The sequence below is a fragment of the Bos grunniens genome, chromosome 13 (genome assembly GCF_055505025.1).
Source record: "Bos grunniens cultivar Pamir isolate PY7600 chromosome 13, Bosgru_T2T1.0, whole genome shotgun sequence".
Taxonomy (NCBI): Eukaryota; Metazoa; Chordata; class Mammalia; order Artiodactyla; family Bovidae; genus Bos; species Bos grunniens.
Window position 1 is genome coordinate 21144112 of NC_141177.1, and position 17336 is coordinate 21161447.

At 48.6% G+C, this 17336-nt stretch overlaps 1 protein-coding gene across 1 annotated transcript in view; it reads right to left on the bottom strand.

Moving 5' to 3' along the window:
* Positions 1-13675, bottom strand: part of BPIFB4 (BPI fold containing family B member 4) — a 31187-nt gene extending 17512 nt beyond the window's left edge. Inside the window, exons 1-10 of the mRNA XM_086330900.1 lie at positions 13555-13675; positions 12519-12581; positions 11570-12089; positions 10501-10605; positions 9613-9756; positions 8347-8410; positions 7823-7883; positions 6718-6809; positions 4730-4933; positions 3385-3438 (exon numbers count right to left, since the gene is read on the bottom strand). Coding sequence (XP_086187026.1) covers positions 3385-3438; positions 4730-4933; positions 6718-6809; positions 7823-7883; positions 8347-8410; positions 9613-9756; positions 10501-10605; positions 11570-12089; positions 12519-12581; positions 13555-13660 — 1413 coding nt within the window. The 5' untranslated portion in view covers positions 13661-13675. The remainder of the gene's footprint in view (positions 1-3384; positions 3439-4729; positions 4934-6717; positions 6810-7822; positions 7884-8346; positions 8411-9612; positions 9757-10500; positions 10606-11569; positions 12090-12518; positions 12582-13554) is intronic.
* Positions 13676-17336: the final 3661 nt, after the last annotated feature.

The following is a 17336-nucleotide window of genomic DNA, read 5'->3' on the forward strand; positions in this document are numbered from 1 at the left end:
CAAAAGAGGAAGAGATAGGGAATCTACCTGACAAAGAATTCCAAATAATGATAGTGAAATTGATCCAAAATCTTGAAATTAAAATGGAATCACAGATAAATAGCCTGGAGACAAGGATTGAGAAGATGCAAGAAAGGTTTAACAAGGACCTAGAAGAAATAAAAAAGAGTCAATATATAATGAATAATGCAATAAATGAAATTAAAAACAGTCTGGAGCCAACAAACAGTAGAATAACAGAGGCAGAAGATAGGATTAGTGAATTAGAAGATAGAATGGTAGAAATAAATGAATCAGAGAGGATAAAAGAAAAACGAATTAAAAGAAATGAGGACAATCTCAGAGACCTCCAGGACAATATTAAACGCTACAACATTCGAATCATAGGGGTTCCAGAAGAAGAAGACAAAAAGAAAGACCATGAGAAAATACTTGAGGAGATAATAGTTGAAAACTTCCCTAAAATGGGGAAGGAAATAATCACCCAAGTCCAAGAAACCCAGAGAGTCCCAAACAGGATAAACCCAAGGAGAAACACCCCAAGACACATATTAATCAAATTAACAAAGATCAAACACAAAGAACAAATATTAAAAGCAGCAAGGGAAAAACAACAAATAACACACAAGGGAATTCCCATAAGGATAACAGCTGATCTTTCAATAGAAACTCTTCAAGCCAGGAGGGAATGGCAAGACATACTTAAAGTGATGAAAGAAAACAACCTACAGCCCAGATTATTGTACCCAGCAAGGGTCTCATTCAAATATGAAGGAGAAATCAAAAGCTTCTCAGACAAGCAAAAGCTGAGAGAATTCAGCACCACCAAACCAGCTCTCCAACAAATACTAAACGATATTCTCTAGACAGGTAACACAAAAATGGTGTATAAACTCGAACCCAAAACAATAAAGTAAATGGCAATGGGATCATACTTATTAGTAATTACCTTAAACGTAAATGGGTTGAATGCCCCAACCAAAAGACAAAGACTGGCTGAATGGATACAAAAACAAGACCCCTACATATGTTGTCTACAAGAGACCCACCTCAAAACAGGGGACACATACAGACTGAAAGTGAAGGGCTGGAAAAAGATTTTCCATGCAAATTGGGACCAAAAGAAAGCAGGAGTCACAATACTTGTATCAGATAAATTAGACTTTAAAACAAAGGCTGTGAAAAGCGACAAAGAAGGTCACTACATAATGATCAAAGGATCAATCCAAGAAGAAGATATAACAATTATAAATATATATCCACCCAACATGGGAGCACCGCAGTATGTAAGACAAATCCTAACAAGTATGAAAGGAGAAATTAACAATAACACAATAATAGTGGGAGACTTTAATACCCCACTCACACTTATGGATAGATCAACTAAACAGAAAATTAACAAGGAAAAAAAAAAAACATGTATCTATAAAGTTCACTAAAGCAAAGCACAGTAAAACGAGGGATTGCAAATTTTTATCCTCTACACTGTGAGAACAAAAATCTTCCAGAGCAAAGCTTCAGAAAAAAAAAAAAAAAAAAAGACCAGCCCTCATATTTACTAAATAACTGCTTTACCAAAAAAGTTTAAGGAAGATTTTTCTTAAATATGTTAAGTGAACATAAATATATGGAAAAAGTCCCAAAGTTACTTTAAAAATAAACCAATCTAAACATCAGCTTTTCTATATCCAGTGCAGCAGGGTATGTCCTGATCCTAAGAAGGCGTTCATTTTCCTGACCACATTCAGGTGAAACTCTCCTGGAAAACTCTTGATCTAACAGCTAATCTAATAAATATAACCAATTGACCACTCAGTGGACTCACCTTTGGGCAAATTGCCTCTCAACAAATTGATAATTAGGCGCATTGGCTTTTCACAAAAGGGTTTTCAGGATATTTCCACAGAGGGGCCTGGTGTCCCAACCACCTCCACCCCAACATGCAGAATCTCCAAGAATTCACAACTCTCCATTCTCAGGAACCCTGAGAGGTTACCCTGAATTCTCTCCACAGCAGCAGAAAGCTCAGGATACCTATCCTGGCTCTGGTCAAGCGTCTCCTGGTAACTCCAGGAGACATTCCTCTGTGTCTAGCCTCATTCCCTCCCTGCTACAGGCCCAGCGCCATAGGATGGCCTGAGTCTTTGCTTCACTGAGCTCAGCTGGGCTGCCGCCACATGGTGTGGCCTCTCTGAGCTGGTTTCCCCACCTGTAAACTGGGTTTCTCTTCCCTTCTGGTCCCATGGATGGGGGGAGGATTAAAACCACATGAAACTGTGGATTCTTAACAACTTTCACGAACCATAAAGTGCAGTGCACGTAAGAAGTGGTCCAATAAATGAAGGTCCAGTTGATTGAGGGGCCCGCCTGCCTCCTGGCAATGCCACGGTTTGTGCCATTAATGGTGCCCTGCCATTCAGCTTTCAACCACACGAGGGCGATAGTGACCATTTGTTGAGCGCAGTTTCCTTTCCTTTGAATTCCACCCAGAACAGGATGGGACAGGTAGACAGGAGATGAAAAATGTCTAAAATGGCTGTCAATTACAGAAATCCCTGGCAACTGTATAACACCATGTAAGAAGCTCTTTGCTGCCAGGTGCAGGGTAGCAGGCCTGGAACCAGAGCTAGGAAGAGAACTGGAATCAGAAAAGCCTTTGTTCCAACTGGGTATGGCAGCTGATCCAAGACTGCATTTGCATCTGCTCTTTTTAAAAAATAATAATAATAAGTTAACAAGAACGATCATAGTTAACATTTATCAAATGCCTACTCTGGGCCTAGATTCAAATCCCAGAGCTGCGGTCACCTTGTCGGGTCGGCATTTTTGCCCGTTTTTCCAGGTGAAAAAACCGAGGCTCAGAGAGAAGTCATTTGCCTAAGGAAGCATGGCTGGGATGTGCTGAGCTGTAATAAAATTCATGTCTGTCTGCTCCAAAGATGTGGCTCTTTCCCTCTAGGCCTCCATGCTCTCCAACCCCCACCCCAAGCTCGGTATCAGTATCTTTATGTGCATCATCTCCTTTACCCTCCTGGATGAACCTGTGTAATAGCTATTAGCATCCTCCTTTGACTGAAGAGGAAACTAAGGCTCAGAGATATTAAGACTCTTGCCCAAAGACACACAGCAAGGAAGTGACCAGGCTGGGATTAGATCTGGGCAGGCCTGTCCACAGCTAGAGCTCAGATGTTTTCCACTTCAGCCTCTGCGCCCACACACCCCCGGGGGTCTGGTCTCCAAGCCTTTCTCACTGTACTTTCAAGGCGCAGGGAGAAGGTTGGAACACCCACCCTAGTGCTGAGTGTCTTCCCTTCCTGCCCAGCTCCTGGGACAGTGAAAGGGAACGTGGGGCTGAAGGCGAGGGGAGGCACCACCCATACGTACCTTGGGAATCAGGGCTCCCAGTGTGGACGTGGTGAGTGGAGGAAGCTCTTCAAACTGCAGGGAAAGAAGAAGGGTTGTGTGGGTCCCCGAGGCTATGGAGACAGACAGGAGTTGCCACCACAGTGATTAAACCTCTGCCCCTCTCAGACAACCAGTGGGGGCATGTCCTCTCCCTTCAAGGCCTCTGGGGAGGCCCCACAGGTCCAATAAGGGCTACCATGCAGAGTGAGGTAGCCGTTTGGGGGTTAAGTGGATGGGGCAGCCGCTGAAGCTTCCACAGACAGGACTTCTCAGGGCAGGAGGCAAGATCTGAACCTTTCTCCTCTAAAAATGTGAGTCTTTATGAAAACAAGATGGACATCAGCGGGTCCAGGTGTGAAACCCAGTGTCCATCAAGTGCATGATGCCGCCATATCCCCGAACTACCTGTGCTATTATTTAGCTAATATCTTCCTTAAATGACTAACTTTTAAAAATTATCAAATACTAAGAAATGGAAAGCCAGTACCACTTGACAGAAGGTGATGGCATCTGTAAAACTAAATGCAATAAAAACAAAACAATGACCTCACTGTGCGTGGATACCATTGTCTGTAGAGGGGGGAGTTCTGTTCTCCCTGAGTTAAAAGAGGACACCCAAAAGTTTAAGAGAGGGTCACATCATACTGGCACCAAACGGAGACTTTCCTCTTGGTAGAGTCAAGGTTGACATAAGGCACATGATGGGGTTATTTTGAGAAACTCTTGTTCTTAAGAGATACACACTGAATTTTATGGAACAAAATGTGATAACTCCAAACACTCAAGCTGTTCAACAGCAGATAGAGGATACGTAGATAGACAGATAGATAGATTGACAGACAGATAAAGATAGGTGGATGGATGGATATGAAGCAAATGTGGCAAAATATTAACTGGTGAATCTAGGTGAAGGATATTATGACATTAATTGTATTATTTTGCAGCTTTGATGAAGGCTTGAAATGTTTTAAAAGAAAAGATTTGGAGAGAAAATGACTCTGGAACATACCTAAAGGTGATATTTTATTCTTATGTCTCTTAGTTATGCACTATCAATGTTTACCAAGCAAAAGGATTCAAAACACTTGTACTGAGATACAGACATATGGATTTATATTATGCTTTTTTTTAAGGTTTGGAATAAAATTATGTAGAGTTGGATAGGGAGCAACGTTTCGACGTTGTTTAGTGTCATGAGTTAAGGGGTGAACTGTCCATAGTCCTTGCTTTCAAGCCATTTCCCAGGACACTGGGGACTAGAGAGAATCAACAGTGGGCTGTGCGCTGCCCAGCCGCCCCTTCCTGGGGGCCATGACTCACTCACCATGCCATCGGTGATGTCAATATCTAGGGCCCCTTGCTTCTGCAGGAGAGTCAGAACCGAGCCCAGAAAGTTGGCAGAAATGGCCAGTTGGGAGTTGGTGTTGTCGCCCATGGGGGGCAATTCTGGCATCTTCTGCCTGGGAGACAAGGCTGGCCGCCCCAGTGGGTAGTCGATAAGATCTCCTCCAGCTTCTCCAACCAAAGTCTGGGGAAGTAGAGAAGAAAGAGGTCATGGGGGGCGGGGTGCAGAGAGAAGAGTGGAGGACAGGGGCTGAAGGCTGGAATGAATCCCTGCATCTGCCTACAGGCAGCCTTCCTTGGTTAAACCCACTGGGTCTGAGTGACTTTCATGTATGGTCCCAAAAATTCAATTTGTGATGGAATAGCATCTCTTGATGAGATGGTTAATGAGCATCACCAACTGGATGGACATGAATTTGAGCAAACTTCAGGAGACAGTGGAAGACAGAGGAATCTCATGTGCTGCGGTCCATGGGGTCACAGAGTCGGACACGACTTAGTGACTGAACAACAAGCATCTCTTGCAGTTCCTGCTCTATGACCAGTTATAACTAAGCCATGGTTCAGTGCCATATATTTGAAACAGAAGAATGAGAGCCCTCCACTAGCAATGCAGCAAGTTGATGCACCTGTACCATATACACCAGAGTATCTACTCTTTAAAGGCCAGACTACTCTCCATAGCATAAAAGCTGTTGTGTGGTCTGCCTCATCTGGAGTCACTCTGCCTCTCTCACCCGCTTCCTCGATGCAGCCACCAGGGTCTTGTCTATCTGTACCTCCACCTCAGCCCCCCTACCATCTGTAGGTGCTTCCTGCCTGCTGTTTCCTCCCACACTCTCTTCTTTTGTTCTGTCCCACTCCTTCGGCTGGTCTTCAGCTCAAGTATCACCTCCTCCAGGGAGTCCTCTGTGACCTCCCTGGGTAAATCATATCCCCTGCTTTAGGCTCTGATAGACCAGGAATCCCTTTCGCAGAGCTCAAAGTCTCTAATCGTTTGAGTGATTCTTAGATGGCCCATCCACTCCGGTAGATGGTCACCTCCCTCAAGTCAGGGATCTTGTTATGTTCACCACCAGTCCCAGTCCAGAGTCTGGCACGCAGCAGCTGATAAACATCTCCTGAATCCTCTGTGCCTGTGGATATACTCCGTGTGCACATATACGTGTGCACAGGTGTGCTGTGTCTTTGAGGGCATGGGTGTGCATGCTCTGTGTCTGATGCAGGAAGTGGAAGGCACTTGTCTGTGTGCAGCCCAGGGTAAGTGTGTGTGTGTGTGCATGCGCGTGCACAGTTACGGGCCTGATTGAGCGGTGTGCTTGAGCTAGTTCACATCAGCTCACAAGAGCCAATTCCAGGCATGTCTTTCCAACCCTGTGTTTAGTGAGTCATGTTAGTAGCCTGAAATTGGTCAGGGTAGGGGTACTTACACCATGGAAATCAGCAAACATTACAAATTAGGACTTTTTTAAACAACTATGAAGAATCAGGTGTTAATATTTACCAGCACACAAATAGCCAGATTCACTCCTCCAACAAACCCAAGCCCATAGCAGCAGCTCCCACAGCTAGAAGCCAGACTGCCTGCTTCAAAGCCCAGGTTCACATTTATTAGCTGTGTGACCTTTGGCAGGTGGCTTAACCTCTCTGTGTCTTACTTTCCTCAGTAAGAGTGCCTGCTTCGGGGTTAATCTACATAAAGTTCCAGGAATGTGCCTGGCACACAGCAAGCACTAGGTGAGTGTTGGCTGTGACTGAATTTCCCAACACAGCTTCTTGAAGGTCCTCATCCAAGCAGGAAAAGGTCTTGCTCAAATGCTGCCTCCCAGGCATTCAGTAGCAGCCCTGATGGTGGGGGGTGGGGTGGGGGGGCTCCGGGGGGTGAGGGATCAGGGGAGGTGGGGTCCTCGCTCACACTTCGGCCTGTATGGAGAAGGCCACCTCCCCCACCCGAGCCCAGGCACTTACGTTGAGGTCCAGCTCCAGGAATTCCCCAGTCACGAGCGGGAGGCTGGAGAAGGTGTACTGGACACTTCCCAGTATCCCCAGAGGAATCAGAGCTGCAGGCAAAGGTGGGGTCACAGGAAGCTCCCCCCACCCACCCAGACACCTTCTTTGTGACCTGAGGGGAGTGGGCAGCAAGGTTCTGGCTCCAGACACCATGGAAAGAGCAAGCATTCTGGGTTCAAACCCCAGCTCTGCCTCTTCCTTGCTGTGTGATCTTGGTCAAGACACTGCACCTCTCTGAATCTCCATTTCCTCCCCTGTAAAATAAGCTTAATAGAACTCCTCAGACAATATTGGTGGTTGGGGGTGGGCAATGAGATTCTACATACTGATAAGCTTTGTAAGCTGTGAAGTGCTGTACTGGGAAGAAATTATGGGGCTCCACAACGTGGCGCTTAATTGAGTTTGGCATTTCTCTGACTGCTTGTGATAAACGGCCCTAACTTCTAGGCTCTTCCAACCCTGTACGGTGGTAGAGACTGTGCACTGCCCAACAGGTGCTACCATTATGCTGTGATCTATCTGGATGGAGGACCCTGGAATCATGGAGTGCACGACCTGGACAACCGCATGGGGCAGACTTGCCTTCAGGAATGTTTACTCTGAAATCCTGGATCAAGGGTGAGTGTCACAGCCTGAATCTGAAGACCTGGACAGTCTCCACGGCATCTGTCACTCCCTAACCTAGTGATAGTCACTCCAGTCTCTCTAGGGCTTGAGACCAACTCCCTGATTTTAGAGATGAGGGAACTGGGAAGAGCTTCTCCAAGTCCACACGCTGCCTGGGGGCTGGAAACCCAGCGTCCCAACACCATCCAGAGCCGCAGCGCCTGGGGGTCCAAGCAGGAAGCTCCTCCCTCTGGGGCTTGCGGGGGGGGTGGGGTGTCCAGGGACAAGAGGAAGGGCCAGGCAGCCCCTCTCCCCTGGCATCAGACGCACAGCACAGCGTGCACCACACAGGGCCCTCCTCCCAGACGTTGCTGTGTCCCCGGTCCCTTCCGAGGGCTGGGCCCAGATCAGGTGCTAGAAGATGCTGGTTGAATGAAGCAACAAAGGAAGGACTTACAGTCCACGAGACCCAGCTGGTCGTTGACAAGGCCCAGCACCACGTCCACGATGGGGCAGAGCTGCAGGGGAGAAAGGGCATGGAATCCTGGTGACCGCTCAGGGCGTGGGGGATGGTGCACAAGTGAGAACAATGATAATAGCGACTGTACTGACTGCTTTTCTGTGCGTGGCCCTGTCCTCCCTGCAGCCCTGTGGGGAAGGCTTTCTCATGATCCCCATTTTACAGATGGGAAAACTGAGGCTCAGAGAGGTGATGTGACTGCCACCCAGCTTGGAAGTGCTGGAGCTGGGTTTCCAACCAAGGACTGTATATATCTCAAGCCTCACCTCTTTATCCCCTCACCAATCTGTCCCTCCGCATTCCTTAGGGCCCTTTTCAGACCCCCAGGGACGCGTCCCAGCCCCCTGGGTCCCTCTCTCCTTCTGGGTCACCTGTGTGCCTCCAGGAATGGAGGCTGCACGGGGCCCTCACTCTGGGGAAAGTTTGTACTTCCTGCTCCTGGTCCCGGGATGGGTTCTTACCAAGTCAGGGAGGACATTGGCCAGGACTCGGTTTACTAAGTTGTCCACAAGGTTGGGGAGTAGCCTGAAGAGAGAGCAAATCAATGACAGTTCAACCAAACGGTGGAATATTACACAACCATGTAAAGGTAAGCAAAAGGAAACTCTTCGTGTTTGGCACAGAAGATTCTCCCAAGAGACCAATGATGAGAGAAAAGCACAAAGCAGTGTTTCCAGTATGTGCTCACTTGTGTTAAAAGGACAGAGGGGATGAAATTGACATTCATGCTTGCTTCATTTGTTTAAAAAAATTGGATGGAGAATCAAGAAACAAATAACCAAGGAGAGCTCTCTGGGAAGGGGGAAGATGGGAGATGGAGAGGCAGGGGGCCATGCCTTTTGATCATTTTATATTTTGAACAATGTACCACCAGATATTTTTCCTTGTGAAAATGTGAATTAAAAATCTGTGAAGTTTCTGGATATCCTTCCCCCTCCTCAACTCACCAGAACACCAGGGGCTGATTTTTTTCTGCCTCCACCCACCCTGGAGCAGAAAGGCTCAGAGAAGCCCACATGAATAGGAAATTTGGGGCTCAAATGCAAATTTGCCTGTCCCTTCATCAGTGAATTTCTCTGATCCCACAGTCTAGATAACATGAGGGCTGGATAAGAAAGAAACTGATGAGACAGGAGAGGAAGGATTAGGGGGCTTCAGAGAGACCAAGAACAAGGATCTCTCAAGATGAGGGCCAGGGAATGAAAAGAAAGGAACTCAGTTCTGAGTAGCCCTGATGTGCCCTCATCAGAGACCATCATCAGGGGGCAGCGTACCAGCCAATATCCAGACACTTGAAAACCCCTCTGGACACAAGGTGTGCACTCTGCCAGTTTGTGAGTAGAGTGTAATAGAAAAAACTCAACATCTGATTAAGATCACAGGAACAGCATCAACTGGGAAATTTCACTGTGAGTTGGAGCACCATTGAACACAATACCCATGTTATTCAAGTAACATAAACTCTTAAAATGTGCCAGATTTTCACTAGGTGTTTTACACTCACCATCTTAATTCCAAAGGGGAAAAAATGACCCCCATTTCACAGATAAAAAAAGTGGAGCTCAGAGAGAGCAACAGAGCTATCTAAGGTCACACAGCAAGCAATAGTGAAGCTGAAGAGGTTTGAACCCCAGCCTGCTTCCAGAGCCTCTGCTCTAAACTATGATTGGCCAAAGACAGATCACTCTACCATCTGCCAAGGCACTCCACAGCCCACTGGTACTCACCCTCGCAGCAGCCTGACTTTGATACCTCCCAGGAGGGTATCACATCGCTCAACGACCAGCCTCGGGTAACCCGTGCGGTCCATGGTCAGCCGGACTTTGGCCGTGATGTTCACCTCCACTGCGATGTCCAGGAACCCAATAAGACTAGAGGAGAGGAGACCATGGTACCAGGGAGACAGTGAGTCAACGCCCAACCACCACATTGCACCTTGGCCTTTGCCCTGGCGGTTCCTGCCATCTACTATGCTGCTGGTTCACGTCTGGGGTCCCAAACCAGAAGGCTTCCATGGACCCTCAAGTCATCTGTGAACAAATCTATCCCCACTTATGAGAGCTTCAAAGGCTGGGAACAGAGGCCAATAAATGAACCTATGTCCAAATTTTGGTTTCCAAGGTGACCACCCCATCATATTGCTTTGTAGGTATGACTTCCTCCCATGGGGATAAATCAGTGCAAAGGTCCACCACCTGAGGTCCTCTAATGAGCACCAACTACTTGGCAGACACTATTCAGGGAGACCATCTGTCACAGTGGCTGCAGCCACCTGGGAAAGGATAAGTCTTATTGTGCCCATTGCAGGTGAAGACATTATGGCTCAGTGATATTAGAACTGGCCTGACTTCACACGGGTTAAAAGAGAGTCAGGATTTGAACCCAAGGGGCCCCCAGACTCCAACCTCCCAGGATCTTAACCTCTGCATAGGCTGCCTTCACTGCTTGCTGCTCAGGAGATGACCTGAGCCCAAAGGTATAAGCCACGTGCGTGCTGATGACACCTCAGGTCTTTTAGTCCCCACATTATGGACAAAAAGGAGAAATAACCTGCCCCAGATCTCCCAGCCAGGATGTAGGGTGGCAGGGACCCCTCTGGAACCAAGGACACACACCTCTTCCCGTTGATGGCCACGCGGGTGTACAAGCTCAGGTAGACGCCCACGCCAGGCAGGAGCCGCACAGACACCCGAGGGAGAGTCAACTCCACAATGCGTAACCTGCGGGGGACCAAGAGCAGTGAGAGGGCTGCCATCTCCAGTGCCCGGCACCCCACTCCCAGGGACCGTCCTCCCCGTACCCCCCTCCTCTGCGCCCCATTCATTCTTCTCAGCTCTAGAAAGACCTACGATTCATGGATAGAGTTTGGAAAACACAGAAAAATTAAAGGCAAAAAATATGCCATGACCCAGTCTCCCACTGCCTGGAGGTCTATTGTTTATATTTCCATGTATTTGCTTGGATCTTTTTTTTTTTTTTTTCTCCCAGTAAAAATGCTACTCCTTCTGCCTGTCCCTGCCCGGCTTTGCCTGATTTCTTCCCACACATTCTTTAGATTTCAGCTCTAGGTTTTCTTCCTCCGGGAAGCCTCCCCTGATCTCTCCACTATACACCTCCTCACTTCTTCATGAACTTCTTAGCACTGTAAGTGTATAATTGTTTCCAGGCTTCTTCATTGATGCCATATAACCCACCAGCCTGCAAGCTCCATCAGGACAAGAGATGTGTCTTGTCTTGGCTCACCATGAGGTCGTGCCCCTGGGGACAATAGAGCACCCTGCATGTAGTTGGTACTCTAAATATTGGTCAAATTAAATAGTGAATATGAGGAGGAGGCTGAGCATAGTTGAAATTATAATATGTATGCGCAATCTTGGGTGTTTTCCACCTCGACTATATTACTATGACCATTCTACAGAGGAGGAAAATGAGACTCAGAGAGAGGAAAAGAATGGCCCAAAGTCACAGGCTAATCTAAAAGGCTGAGCTGGGACTCAAACTCAGGACTTTTAACAGCAAGATCCCAAATCATACAAGACTCAAGACGTCCAGTCCCGAGGCCAGGTCCTAAAGTGTATGAGACACTGAAGACCATCCTAATTCCAACTCCAGGCCCCTGGGGGTGATTATTCTTGTTCAGAGTTCATTAGGGAGCTTGACAGGGAGACCCCAGCCTCTCCTTACCCGGTGATGCCCTGCACGGTGCTGATGATGCTGCCCTCGCCAAGTACGCCCAGGACGCCCCCTCCTCCAAGAAGTCCTCCGTCTCCAAGGAGACCACCTCCGCCGAGCAGCCCACCTTGGCCTGCTAGGATGCCGTCAGCTGCCAGCATGCCCCCCGTGCCCAGCAAACCGCCTGGGCCCAGTGCCCCAGTGGCTACACCAGGCGGGATCTCTCCAGGCCTCAACTCTCGCCGGTGAAGTCTGCCCACGGGCGCCGCGCCTTCAGCAGACCTGTACCGCCCGTGGTCCCTGTGGCTGCCGTGTGCATTCTCAGCATTGCGGTAGTTGCTGGTTCGGAGGTCCCTGACGCTTCCATCGGACTCAAGGATCTCACCATATCGGTATTTGCCCCCCAACTGAGCGGTGTTGTCACTGGCCTCGACGTGACCATACTTGTAATTACCGCCCAGCTGGTGGCCATTGGTATACTTTGGGGGCGGTTCTCGGACGTGAAAGTCATTGTAGGGAACACCACCGACACCTCGGGGGAATTCAGCGCGTCTGTAGTCATCGTAACGATGTCGGCCACCACCCAAAAGACCACCACTGCCACCCAAGAGCCCACCACTGCCACCCAAGAGCCCTCCACCACTGTGGCCTCCACCACCCAGCAGCCCCCCACCACTGCCACCCAGCAGCCCCCCACCACCGTGGCCTCCACCACCCAGCAGCCCACCATCACCACTGCTACTCCCACCACCAAAAAGCCCCCCATCACTGCCACCCAGGAGCCCTCCACCACTGCTGCTACCGCCACCCAATAAGCCTCCTCCAACTCCGCCCAACAGGTCACCACCCCCTCCACCCCCGCCACCGAGCAGGCCCCCCAGAAGACCACCTCCCCCACCACCTCCACTTCCACCAAGCAGACCCCCCAGGAGAGGCCCACCACCATCACCACCAGCTTTACCCATGGGCACCTCTCTCAGGGCTGAGCGAAGAGCATCACTTTGCTGCAAGGTGCCCGAGATGGCTGCGGAGAAGCAAAGGTCTCATTCAGAGGCTCGTTCCCCCTCCGGTCCCCAGCACTGCTCGTTCCCTAGTCCCCTTTCCCACTGGTAAACTCCTGAGGTCGAATGGTAAGGCTCCTCTTGACCAGCCCTGACATCCCCGTGAGCTCATTAGCTGCTGGCTTTGACCTCTCACACATTAACCGGATTTCAACATTGTTCAGCCAAACCTGGGTAGATTTTCTTCATGATCCTTCCTTCCAAGCACTCCACACTTTACAGTGTAAAAAACAACAACAACAACAAAAAAACCCTACTTCTTCGTGCATTATTCAAATTTATTCCTGGAAAACAGTCAAGGCCAGAATTATTGTCCCCATTTGATGGATAAAGAAACTGAGGCCTGTGACACTGAGGAAATGACCCCATTTTTTTCATTCTATGACAACCTTGGACAGGAATGAGGGCAGGGGACATGTCCTCATTTGCCAGATGACAAAAGAGAGACCCCCAAGAACTGAAGGCAGGATCAACGACAGCTCCCACTTTTGAGTGTTTTCTATGAACCAGGAACTGTGCTAAGTTTTCAAAAGGTCATTCATCTCATTAGATTCTTGTATCAGTCCTCCAGGATGGGGACCATAATGACACCCTCTTCACAGATGAGAAAACTGAGGCTCAGAGAACTCAAGTCATGGACTTAAGGTCATATAGCCAATATCTGAACTCTAGGAAGGCTGACTCCAAGACGCAAGCTCTTAATCGCTGCTTTCTACTGCCTCAAGCATACACTCCCCAGCATGGTGCCTGGCCCCTAGCAAGTGCTCAGGAAGTGGGAGCTCACGGAAAAGATGAAACTAAGGCCCAGAGAGAAGCCACCCATCCTTCTGATGTAGAACCTGCCAGTGAGCAAGAGAGTGCTTGGGAATTTCAGAGTTGGCTGGACTTCCCTACCCACCGCCTGCCACCATTCACTCTCTGCAGGACTGGACTCACCGTTGCTCAGCACGTCTTTGGTAACCCTGAGGACGGTGTTTGTATCTTGGCGGACGCCACACACAGCCGCCACTGACAGAGCAGCCACACACCACGCCGTCCACATGCTGGCACTGCTTCTCTGCTAAGGAGACAGCGGGTCATAGGGCCATGGCTGGGTGTTACCACCCTGCCCAGCAGCTGGAGTTAGCACCACCCCTTCCCAACCCATCAAGAGTCACATCAAGACCCTGAGGCCCAGAAACAGGGGAAATCACCCAAGGGCATAGAATAAGGCAGGCCCAGAGTTCCTGATGCCACCTTCTGAGCTTTTCAAATTGCAGTCAATCTGGACATATCATTAACTGAACTGTTCCATAACATAGATGTTTCATTAATATCTCCCCAGATGAAAATTTACAAATGGAGCTTCAGGAATAGAGAAAAAATACTCTATTGGGGATTCCAATCAAAATAGCAAATTAGTAGAAGGCAGACTCTGGGGAAATTTCTCCAGAGATTTCTAGAGAAATCTACTCATCTGTTTACCCAACCACCCATCCATCCATCCTTCCATTCCCCCATCCACCCATCCATTCACCCACTCATCAACCATCCATTCCCCCTCTTATTCATCCATCCATCCATCTATCCATCCTTCTTCCCATCTATCCATCATCTATACATGACCCAACCAACCAGCAAGCTGATCTTATATCCATCCACCTATCCTTTCTTCCTTCCTTCCTTTCATACATCCATCACCCATACATCCTTCCATCAGTCCATCCACCTGTCAACACATTCACCTAGCCACACTTGCATGCATCCAGCCAGCTAGCAAATACCCCTTCCTATCTCTTTGGAGGAGACTGTTCCATCATCATGTCATTAAGATGAAGGGCTCTAGATCAAACCTCTCTGGATTCTAATCCTTAGAAAAGAGATTTGACCTTTTGAATTACAGCTTCCTAGTCACCATCATGGCTTCCCAGGTGGTACCAGGGGTAAAGAACCCACCTGCCAATGCAGTATATATAAGAGGTGTGGGTTCGACCCATGGGTTGGAAAGATCCCCTGGAGGAGGGCATGGCAACCCACTCCAGTATTCTTGCCTGGAGAATCCCATGGACAGAGGAGCCTGATGGGCTGCAGTCCATAGGGTCGCAAAGAGACAACTGAAGTGACTTAGCACGCACATACATGCAGTCACCAGCTCATCATATCTGGTACATAGCAGACACTCAATAAACAGTAGCTATTTTGGGGGGACTATTATTTCACACCCCTAAGAAGTGGATGTGAAGTATTATGAGATTGGAGGGGTGAAGCATGCATTTGGGGATGAGCAGGTCAACCGCTAGGAAATTTTATTTTGCTGCCTTCATGTCTAATAAACTTCTATTACTCCGCCAAACCAGTCTACCCATTCACCAGCCTCAGAGAATCAGAGCAGGACATGGTTCCTTCCAGGCCAAACTATGAAATTGTTGGCCTCAACCCCCTCCACATATGCACCCTCTTCCCTTTCTCCTGTCTCCTACATCCCCTGAAGTTCACACAGCCCCTCCATTCTTTCCCTGCTCCCCTAGGAAGAATTTCATGGGAACTCATTCATAGTAGAATATTATGGTATCATATATTTAAGAATTTTTTCCCCCTGGCTTCCTCACCTCATTCTAACCCCCTGCCCAGAGAATTCTCTGTTCAAAGAGGGATCACCACCTTCAGTTAAAAAGATGGGCATCAAAGGAGGGATTTCTGGCATCAGCAAACAGCTAATGAGTGTCAGGGAGGTAGCAAAGGTCCCGGGTACCCAACCCCAACATTCCTGGGGAAGATGAGTGCAGCTCTGCTCACCCATGTCATTCAAGGGACTCAGGCCCTTCTGTTGATCCCTGAGAGGTCTCCTGACTATGCCCATGCTGCAGACAAGATCACTGAGGTTCAGAAAAGGGTCACCCAGGCAGGTATCCAGTCTGGGACACACTTCATTGCCTCCCCAGACCTCGGGCTCCCCCTGCCCAGACTCTGAAGAGGGAAGGGGGCACCTCCTTACCCCCCGGGAGGTCCCTGCAGCTCGGTCTTGAGAGGTCCTGTTCACTGGGCCCTCTGCTTCAGCTGAATCTGGTCGCAGGCTGGCCTTATATAGCAGCCAGAGTCTGCTCCCTGACCCAGGGAGGGAAACACCATGTAATTATGAGAGACCGGAATCTAGATTTGCTCCTCACATTGGGCACTGAGACTCAAAACCACAAGGGTTTGCGGTTTGTGGCTAATTCTGAGAACTTGTTCAACTCCACATGGTGTCACAGGAGCTGGGGTTTATCAGCCCCTGGTCGTTTGTAGCTAATTCTGAGAACTTGCAACTCCGGCTGGTGTCACATGAGCTGGGGTTTATCGGCCCCTGCTCTGGGCACATTCCTAGAGACCCTAGCAAGGACCCCAGATGGGGGAAGTGGAAGCACCCCCAGAGGCATCTAGTTTTCAGCTCGAAAGCAGGCACTGCCCACTCCAGCTGGCCAGGGCAGAGAACCATACCCAGACTCAGCATCAAGCTGACCCTGGTTCAGCTTCACTCGACCCAGAACTCGCTGTGTGACCTTAGGTCAGCCACTCCTCTGTTCTCTGCCTCTCATCACATATTTCCATCTGTTAAGTAGGTAGAATACCTGCCTCACAGGACTGATTTGAGGATTCGAGGAGATAAACTTGGACCTGACTCTTCAAACTTGGGGCAAGTGTGAAGAGAACAAGCAGACTGGCTTCTGTTGATCTGCAGAAGTTTTTCTCCCAACATTTCATTATGAAATGTCCACACATCCAGTGAAGTTGAAAAAATTGTGCAGTGAGCACCCATATACTTGTCAGATTCTACCCACCGGCTACATCGACCATTAGTATTTTCTTGTACTCTTGCCTGGAAAGTCCCATGGACGGAGGAGCCTGGTAGGCTGCAGTCCATGGAGTCTCTAAGAGTCGGACACGACTGAGCGACTTCACTTTCACTTTTCACTTTCTTGCATTGGAGAAGGAAATGGCAACCCACTCCAGTGTTCTTGCCTGGAGAATCCCAGGGACGGGGGAGCCTGGTGGGCTGCTGTCTATGGGGTCGCACAGAGTGAGACATGACTGAAGCGACTTAGCATAGCATACTTACTTTACTATGTATCTATTCATCCATTAATCCATCTTAAAAAAAAAACAACACATATTTCAAGGATTTCTCTGGTGGTCCAGTGGCCAAGACTCTGCACTCCCAATGCAGGGGCCCTGGGTTCGATCCCTGGTCAGGGAACTGGATCCCACATGCCACAGCTAAGAGTTCGCATGCCACGTCTAAAGATCCCGCATGCCACGACTAAGACCCGGTGCAGCCAAATAAGTAAAAATAAATAAATATTTTTTAAATGTATTTCAAAGAAAGTTGCAGTTAACAATATATTTTCCTCTAAACACTTTAACATGCATGCCATAACGATCCTCTTCTTTAGATGTAGAATTTACATACAGTGAAATTCATAAATATTAAGTGTTTATTTAAATAGTGACAATGTTATACAGTATGTCGCTTGCACCCCTATCTTAACATATTTTCATCACCCCAGAATTTTCCCTCCTGTTCCTTCTCAGTCAGTGCCTGCTCCCACCCCTCAGAGGCAGCCACTGCCCGCTCCAAGACCTGCTAGGACACAGACCAGACCTCTCCCTTGGCACTGAAGGTGGATCTGCCTTGCACACCGAGTGGCACCCATTCCTCTCACCACCACCGCCCCCAGCCTCCCTGTCTCCCGGCCTCTGCA